Here is a 9,459-nt window from a genome sequence, read left to right as displayed (position 1 = left end):
CAAGTCTTATCTGTATATCACACAGCTTAGCTGTGTACATGCGATCTCTAGACCAACTTGGCCTGGACAATGTGGCCCCAATACATCTAGAACCGATTAGCTCTGTGTGAAATGACTGCTCATGTGCTCGTCGAAGCGGAGCACAAAGATTATGTCACAAATTTTTATAACCAAATTTTCGGATTTTCTGTGCACCATTGGGTATTGGACCAAAGTGCATTCTATACCAACAATCAAACCTGATGAACATCGGCGCAACTGTACTGGGCCACGTAATCCAGGTTTAAATGGTACAGCAGGTCACATGTACAGGCACAATAAAACAATATGCAGAGCTTACAGTTCTACACTAATTACCCTGTATATGCCAACACACACTTTGTATCGTCACTCCGACAACAGGTTCATAAATAAGAAAAACACACCGTCTCTGACTTAATGTCATACTTTCAATCATGTAGGTGACATACATAATCGTACAAAAATGACAACACACAAACAAAAATGGTTTCCTGGTAGGAAAGAGAAAGAAAACTGGGGAATCACATCAGCTCACATCTGCAAAGATTAAAAACTTGTTAGTACGAAGGAGGAAACACAATCATTAATTCTTGTCCTACGCATTGCGCCGCACTTTGGAAGCCTGCTGGGAAGAGGGGGAGAAATGTAAGGGAAAAAGACAAGGAATTAATGTGATGATGTCTGCCCCCATGGTCACACATTCTGTGCTGAAACCAGGGAAACTGTCTCCGACGAGGTTTTTATCTGTCAAGGACAGAGAGACTGATTCCTCAATCCAAAAATTTGCAACGATCTTTGAGTTTTAAGCGACAAGTTGCCAAAGAGGTCGGTGAGCACCGAAAAGTCACGCGGGTAACAGTTCTCTGTGATCTTTTAGACATCATTGTGCTGCGCTGTTACAAACTTGGCAATGAATTGCTACAGAAATACAGTTTTTTCAATTTTCCTCACGGAGACTTTTTTTTGCCCTGCCCAACCACCTGAATGTGTAACCATAGCAGGACATTCTAGATGAGATGACCCCACAGAACAAGCACTAAAATGGGATTAGAGATGGGCTTTGCTGTAGAAGAATCACCAAATTTCACCTGAAAAATATCTGTGGAATACAAAGAAAAAAAACAAAACTACAGAAGCTTTGTTTGGGGGGGAAGTTGATGACCTTTTTTTTTATAAAAAAAAAGAAATGAAAGAAAAAAAGAGTATGTCACAATATCAAATAAGACGAGAGCAGAAACTAACCTCTTGCATCAATTAAGGCTCTCTGGTATGGGTGCTCCCGGACTGTCCTTCGCAGCTTTGGTGCGGCACCTGGGGGTGGGGTTCGGAGGGGGGACATGACATGCACCCGGGAGGAGGCGTGGCATCACAAATCCACATTACACCATTAGTCCATCAAAAGGTGGTGGGAGGGGGGGGCGTTGCCGAGACATTTGTGTGGATTCGTAATTTTTCATTTTTATTTTTTTTTTTCAAATTCCAATGAATGGCAAGTTGGGATTTTGTTGTTGTTTTCCCACACAAATGGAGGATTAAGGAGGAAATAGAATAAACATGTTAGACAATGGGTATACAACTGCTCATGACATTATATTATAATATCTACACAAAACCATCTTCACAGGGAACATACTAATATTGTAAATCCATCAGCTAGTAAGTTCCGATTTAGAAATTTTCCTGATTCTTTAGTTTTTGTGCGTGTGTATTTTTATGGACTCTCATGCCAATTATCTGATATGAAAATTGTATCAATCAACACACATTTGTTTTCTAAATCTAGTCTAGGAATTGAACAGTTTCTAGCTGAAGACTTGATAGACAAAAATCTAACAATTAAGAAAAGCAGGTGAAATTATGACAGTAAGAATTAATTATGACAGTAAGAATTAATTATGTTTAAGAACTAGATGGATGTTAACTGCATTTTTAATAAACAAATTCTGCTTCTGAGGAGCTGATGAATGGCATCTTGAAGTAGTCATAGGCTTTTGATCATTCTGAAGGGGGAAATGGAGTCTGATTATTATCATGATTAGAAAAAAAGATAGAAAGAAATAATTCTAGTGAAAAGCTAAAGCATGCCTGGTGCTTGAACACAACCCCCGTATATGTAATTTAACCTGCGATTTCGCTGTGAATATGTTACATGATTAGCAAAGCTTTAATGCAAAGGGTTTGATTAAAACCAACAGAAAATAAAAGGAATGTCCAGGTTCCAACAAGTCGAGTTGTAACAGTTTTTGAGTTATAAACACACAATTCATCCAAGGTTTTCTGTATTCCCTTAGACTCTTAACTTTCTCCGTACAAAAATATATATCAATGTATTCATCTACTTATACATATAGATACTGAAAGACTTTGACAATTCTTCTCAACAATGATTGATGTCATGAAAAATTTCCTTGACACAAATTCATCTCCAGATTATGTCAGGAGAAAGACAATTGAAAGGTGCATTTAAAAAAAAAAAAAATCTTACGACAGTACAAGCATAGGTTTTCATATTTGCACATCATAGATTGAAACATTCAGCAGTATTCAACGCCACAGAATTTACCCTTCTGTACCATCTGAGTTGACTCATGTTTTGTCCAATTGTAATGTCAAGGTAACTTTGAGGAGAAGGCGAACCGAATATAAATCTTGTGCGAACGAGATACATTTCGCCTAGACTCTACAAACATGAACACACATCACACACAGGGTTTTATCCTTATTTCACACACTCTCTGAAAATGGAAGCACACATTGCCATACGTGATATCGGCATTGATTGAAGACGGATTGATGGCACGTTTTTCCCCTTTTGAGTTTTACAACAGCCCAGTTGATCAGATTTTGAGAGATAACTAACAAAATCTTGCTAAACTATCTTGAACAAGATTTAAGATGTTTCTACGGGTGGGGGTGAGGATTTGAAACATTTGGCTCTACTCAAAAGAGTTATCCCAATTTGGGCGATGGAAGGCATAACTGTGAATTGCACTGACGCAGACCCCTGGCATAGAAGTCCCTATTGATAGTGTTTCCCCCTTTTATAACAATAGCACACGGAGGAGGGGAACGAAATAATTTAATTCTTGACTGAGAACAATTCAGCATAAGATCCAACAAGAGATGGACATCATACCACCTACAAAAGATTGCTTCTCTAACCTCCACTTTTCCTCATCCCCACCCCCAAACATCTCCCGCTATGTGGACTGCTGCATCCCCCTTTGCAGAGCTCGGCACCCACTTACCCACTGGACGAGGAATGGGAGTCTTCTAGCCAATGAGGATCAGATGTTACAGTGAAAGTAGGAATTGTAGCAATCTCTGCTCAGTTATATTTGCCTGGTAGTGACACAAAGGAATATCTGTGTGAACTGTCACAAATTTGCATATAATTGAGCTATCCTGGTCTTTGGTCCCCTGCCATGGGTCAAGTGGGCTGATCACTTTACTGACTGACCACTTGAAATGTTTGATGTGACTGAGTCACAAAAGAGGTGAAACTAGACCCCTTCCTCTCAACGAAAAGGGGTGGTGGTGATGGCATGGTAGGAGAGTTGGGGGGGCATGAGGCTGCTAAGCCCCGAACCCCCAGCAGCCCCTCCCACTAATGCACGGTGGCAGCCATGAACATACCGAGTGTGCCGTCCGAGATGCCTGGTGGGTACTCCAGCATCGAAGGGGTGAAGGCGTACTGCTGGTACGGGTCCAGCGGCATGAGAATGTTGGATCCGTCGTGGGTGGGCATCATGGGCGTGGTCGGCAGCGCGCCGAGACCATTGACCATCGTTGTCGCCGCCATCCGCGGCAGGAGGGACGGTGCCAGGAGGTGTGCCTGGGCGGCTGGCGTTGGAGACCGGAGAGGCTGTGGGACTAAGGCACCGGCGGGAGCTGGCAATGTGCGAGGTGAGGCTGTAGGGGGTGCACAGCAAGAGAAGAGGTAAGATGTAGCTCACTGCATACTAATCACATTTTAGGTGGACCTCATAAACATGTACTTCAAGTGATCACCAACAACTAATATGCAGTTGGCTTGAACTTGTTCTTCTGTGCTTGTTCTTGAATGATGCTACAAATGATGAATTTACTTTGCATTGCATCTTCTTCTCTGCACAAAAGAGTACACTGTGAACAGAATTCCATTTAAAACTCCCTTGAAAGTTAAAACAAACAAACACCAAAAAAGATGGCGAATCTTCCCCTAGTTATTGTTACTTATTTTTCTTAGTTATTCTTCTCAGTTTTTTTCTGTGTGGGGGGAGGGGTGGGTGATTCTAATTTGACGCAAATAAGTTCATAAGGATAACAACTCTATGAACAGTATCAAATGGCTACAACAATAGCAGGGTTTTGTTTATCCAATTTGGGTCAAGTTGTATTAAAATGGAAGCCCTTCTAAATTTTCAATGAATGGGGGGGGGGGGGGTGCTAATACCATCTGTCTGTCTGCAATATCAGAGGAGTTTGGTTCACCATTTACTCCCTCACAGACTTTACACTGACAAAACTGCTAGATGGCACCAACAGAGGGGGCTACAGTGGATTGGCACAAATGCACGATTGACTGCCAGCTCACTATAGGGCTCACACCTGTAAATAAAATGGACTGTCCCAGACCCCTTCACAAATTCATACCAAAGATACCAAAATAAATGAAGAAAAAAATTAATTAAAAATCAATGATGTAGTGTGGCAAAAAAACTGAATAGCTGTAGATATTGAGTATGAATTCTTCTACAAACTGCATTTTGGTTGGAAGATGAAAGCTTTTCTGATGGAATTTGAGGGGACTATATTTCATTGGGTACGTGTACGGAAAATAGGTGATTTTTTTTGAGTGACAAGAACTCGTAGTCTCGCTTTGCGGACCCCTGGACAGAATTAGAGCAGAAGAACCCACCCTGGCAATTTGATGGATAAAAGGTAATATCTCACTTATTCAGGTTAGTGAAGATGAAACACCTCATTTCTCCCAGCTATTTTACAGAATTTTTTGAAATTTGAATTTTAACACACGTCTCTATGGGAATTATTTACCCGTGTGAGCCCTATAGCTCCCCACCATTTACCAGATAGAATTCTCTCTGCTAGCACACATCAACGGCAAGTTATCCTAACTTCACTAAACACGCCCTCTAAGACCCAAGATCACCCAGTTTGCCTTTTCTTTCCAGCTTTATAAAATTCATTATTTCACTCTCTGATGAGGTGTACAAGAGAGGTTTCCCAAGGCATTTTCATATGTCCATGTATTTTAGAAAGCCTTCTAACTATGGCATTATACCTCACCATGATAGCATTGAAGTACCACCCTTAACATCTCCTGCACACCTTTGCAAATCTTGAGAATGCATCATCAACCCCTCCCCCCCCCCTCCCTACCAAAGTATCTGATGGAGTTGGTTATCACTTTGGTGACATATATTCCCCCTCTACCCATCCCAATCTTCAACAAGAAATAGTCTCCCCCTGTGGGTTCTTGCAGCAGACATCTTCAAATTGCAAGACGTGGACTGGAGTGGTGACTCACTAAGTGGCGTTGTGGCTGCAACACTGGTGGCTTGTAGCTTGCTGGTGTTGTCTCTGTACGTTCCTTTCATGAGGGCCAGTTCTATCAGTTGCCTCTTCTTCAGCTCATCTTCACCTTCAGCCTGCATGGTACAGAAAGAGACAGAGATAAAAGACAGATAGATAAGCCACAGGTACGGTACATTAACGAATGCAACAAGTACACAATGAAGAGCAGCTGAGTAACAAATGACAATATGTTGGTGAAAACAATATGTTCATACAATATATCTTAAGAAGTCTTCCAGGAAATGCCGTCCCCTTCAAAAAAAAAAAAAAAAAGGAAGTGCAAAAACTGAGTAAAGTTGAACTCTACCGATTTTCACATCACGCCCCTGTCACCCCAGGATACAGCGCCTGGTCTTTGGATTGAACCCCATCCCTCTCTGCCCTCCCACAGCTGTTATCGTAACCTTCCATGCACCGCTAGGAGTAACAGAGTTTTGAAGGTGTGGCAGCATCATTAATCACAGAAATGAGTGAGCGGAATCGCTATTTCAGGCATCCAAGCCATTCCTCCATCTCCACTGCCCCCCTTCTCCCTTCCCCCTCCCCCTCCCCACCAGTCCTCAGGGGGCGGAGAAGCCACAGTCTTCATCATCATTCCTCTTGCCATCATTTCTATCATTCATTTCTACCTTTTTTCTGTTTGTTTTTATAGCTTCTCCCCCCCCCCATCCCTTCAAATGAGCCACATTATAAATCATTCATGACAAAAACAGCATCGCTCCAAACTACCTTGGCCCCAGTAATGGTGACATAACAACAGTCCAATCCGACTTTCAGCGAAATGACACGGCCAAGGTGTCGTTAATATGGCATTTATGCCTTCTGCCTCGGGAGGACAGGTTCATGCATTTTGATAGGGGGCAGCAGAACTGTCTCTGCAGTCGGATGATCTTGTAATCATGGCAATCATAATGCCTCAGTCATGACATAGAGAGACACAGTGGGCAATCATCTGCCACTGATGCATGGGTGCAGCTAGGTATGGTTGAACAGGGCTCGAGTTTTGACAAATAGCCTTGTACGGTTTGTGCGTGTTTGGAGGGGTGGGGGTGGGGGGAAGGGGGAACATGCCCTCCTGTAGCTAGTGATGCTCATCCAGAAGCTAAACTACAGACTCTGCTGCATGACAGGAGAATTACATGTACAGTGTAGGCCATCTACTGATAATCTTTCCCCACATTGCGCTATGACAATGTTTCATGTTCCGAGGATGTCACTTAAATAGTTTTGGGAGAGGAGGCTGTTTCTATGAAATGCATATTGTGATGCACTCAACTTTATCAGAATCATGACACACACACACTAATAAACAAAATATTGATTCATGACAACGTGAAATTCGGTATACGAAATGGAAGGAGGTACAGTGAGTCCTTTGCTCAGGATGCAAAGTGTACGGCCAAGACAACTCCTTGCCAAAATTGCTTTGATACCGACATTAAAACTACCCTTTTCTAAATGCTTGTCCAGTTATGCTCCCAACTCAATCAATCTATTGCCTTGCTCGATTGTTACAATTCAAACTTGTTTGTGTGTTTGTGTGTCTTCTTTTCTTTTTCTTTTTTTTTTCTTTTTTTTTTTGGGGGGGGGTCTTTTTCTCTCACTGCCCAGCCCCACCTTACAATCCAAGCAGCTCCTTTCTAATTTCGCAGCAAAGTTTTTACGCTTCCTGGGTAGTCAGTCAGTCATATGAAATAGATGGATCATTTACTCTGTCCTTTTTTTGATTAAAAAAGAAAAAAAAGTGGCCCTTTGAGACATAGCAGAAACCGTACTAAAAGCTATTCGCCTGGTCAGTGCCCAATGCGCAATCAAGGCCTATGTGCTATTCAGCAGACTGGAGAAAAAGAGAAGACCCAGCCGAAGGGTGAACAACAATTCCCCTAGCGAAGACGAGGAGGGTGGGGGGTGGTGGTGGGGTGGGGGGCAGCATGGACCATTGTGCATGCGGCTTGCTCAGAATTCCTTTTCTCGGAGGGGTGCAGAGATTTCATGCATAACGCTCCTGGTCTGCTTATCCGCGAAGCCATTCATCTACGCCGACCGACCAAGGGAAGCAAATAAACATGTCATTATGAAAGCATGGCTGGACTCTCCCATGTAGGAATTCGGCCGACTGACCAGACTAGAGGAAGGAATGGCACTGGACCCGCATTTTCCACCAGTGGGAGAACAACGGTGGAATCGGAATGACTGCATCCTCATGCAATTAACAAAATCCACTAACACAAACAAATATACTTAATGCAATATGATTCCACTAAGCCCTACAATCTGAGGGTAGACATACAGATGAATGTCAACGATTGAACACCTTTGCATGGGAAATAAAGCCAGTGAGAAATGGTCACTTGTATGTAATCATCTAGGTGAATGGGATTGAGGGGTAATATGAAACTTATTCTCATCCAAACTGGGCCCACATATATACGAAACACTAGAATATATGGGCTGAATAGTAAGTGTGTGTGGGGGGGGGGGGGGGAGATAGCACTCTTGTTATGGTGATGTGGAAACCTTTGCTTTAACAGTCCTTGTGAGATGGTATGGAAGAAGAATGACCAATGAAGATTGAAAGTGTGACCAATAGAGGAGCGCCTAACAGATGCCTCAAAGCAAGCCACACAAACTCCAAATCATCCGGTCAGAGATAGAGAGAAAGATGAAAGAGAGAGATAGAGCGAGAGAGAGAGAGCATTTATCCGTGGGTCGTCACAAACAAGATGCGCTCTTTGTGAGCGGAATCCATTGTGGCCCACTGGACAATGGCTCATCCCTGAAAAGGCTAAGAGACTATAAAAAAAAACAAGAGTAGGGGACAGGGGACAATATGTATCAATTGAATTCCAGACAGTACAAAAAAAAAAAAAAAAAAACACCCTCTCATCCCTGAGCTAAAGACCATTTTGAGAACTCTCTCTCTCTCTTCTCTCTAAAGAGAATCTAACAATTGTTCTACTCTGACAGAGGTCTTGTCCGGCCTAGACTAAGTCTCTTCGTGCTATCCTCTTTATGAAGCACAGGAGATAAGTAAAAGTAGGCAAGCTCCAAGCTCTTTCGAGCATCCTTGTGAATAGTAATGGGGCAAGATTATCCCGCCACTTAGCTATTCATATGCACAATCTTTTTGCGGCTGACAGAATGGCCCACAAACCCCCCCCCCCCCCCCCCCCCACGATAAAAAGAAGAAGAAAAGAAAAACACACACACACACACCAAACCAAGTAGATGGGGCTTGGGGAAGAGTTCGAGAGGAAAGAAGGAAAGAGAGAGCGAAAAGAGATGAGAAAAGACAGAAAACATGAATTGATGGAGAACATTCTTATCGACAAAAAGATACCACAAAGACCAAAGAGGCTAGCGTTAGACAAACAAAATGTTGAAAACAAAAAAATCGATAGCTTTTTCTTTCACAACAACATGCACGTAGGCCTACCCCTTGTTGCAACACCACATGCTTCATTTTGTTCCATCAAGAAAGCAAGAGATGTCATCTTCTTTTTTTTTAAATGAAATCATTTTTGTCAACAAATCGGTCCCTGGCGCATCAGGGAAATGCTCACCTACAAAATTATCATTCTTTCATCATGAAATTCTAATAAAAAGTGTTGATGATGTAATAACAAGTTCACAGACAACAAATAATAGAGGACCCAGCCAGGTCAAATGAAAAAAACAAAAACAAAAAAAAAAACCAAAAACGTGCTTTCATCTACATTTTGCAAGATCCAAACATAACTTCACTTCTGACCTATCAAACTACCGATGCTCCCGGTGTTTATAAAAGAGAAACTGGAGACATTTCTTCTTGCTCTCCGTTACTTAGTATTCCAATGTCTTGCTCCTATCTCATGCCCTGTT

General features: G+C 42.3%; 1 protein-coding gene across 1 annotated transcript; it reads right to left on the bottom strand.

Annotated features, from left to right (window-relative positions):
* Positions 1–1,258: 1,258 nt before the first annotated feature.
* Positions 1,259–5,667, bottom strand: LOC139739121 (KH domain-containing RNA-binding protein qki.S-like). The gene is made up of 3 exons (XM_071649740.1): positions 5,552–5,667; positions 3,658–3,933; positions 1,259–1,332 (listed from the first exon to the last, which is right to left on the bottom strand). Exons 1-3 carry the CDS (start codon positions 5,619–5,621, stop codon positions 1,259–1,261), a joined length of 420 nt encoding a protein of 139 aa, XP_071505841.1. The 5' UTR covers positions 5,622–5,667.
* Positions 5,668–9,459: the final 3,792 nt, after the last annotated feature.

The sequence above is a fragment of the Diadema antillarum genome, unplaced genomic scaffold (genome assembly GCF_040938485.1).
Source record: "Diadema antillarum isolate AM-2024a unplaced genomic scaffold, OU_Dant_1.0 seq00000783_RagTag, whole genome shotgun sequence".
Taxonomy (NCBI): Eukaryota; Metazoa; Echinodermata; class Echinoidea; order Diadematoida; family Diadematidae; genus Diadema; species Diadema antillarum.
Note: the sequence above shows the minus strand (reverse complement) of the source record. Positions and strands in the feature narration are given on the sequence as shown.

What these genes read in the sequence shown, in the direction of transcription:
- LOC139739121 (XM_071649740.1), bottom strand. Translation starts at nt 5,621, where the DNA reads ATGAAAGGAACGTACAGAGACAACACCAGCAAGCTACAAGCCACCAGT. An exon ending in TGCAGCCACAACGCCACTTA is followed by an intron (nt 3,934 to 5,551) that starts GTGAGTCACCAC and finishes CACCCCCTACAG; the next exon opens with CCTCACCTCGCACATTGCCA. An exon ending in CATCTCGGACGGCACACTCG is followed by an intron (nt 1,333 to 3,657) that starts GTATGTTCATGG and finishes CCCCACCCCCAG; the next exon opens with GTGCCGCACCAAAGCTGCGA.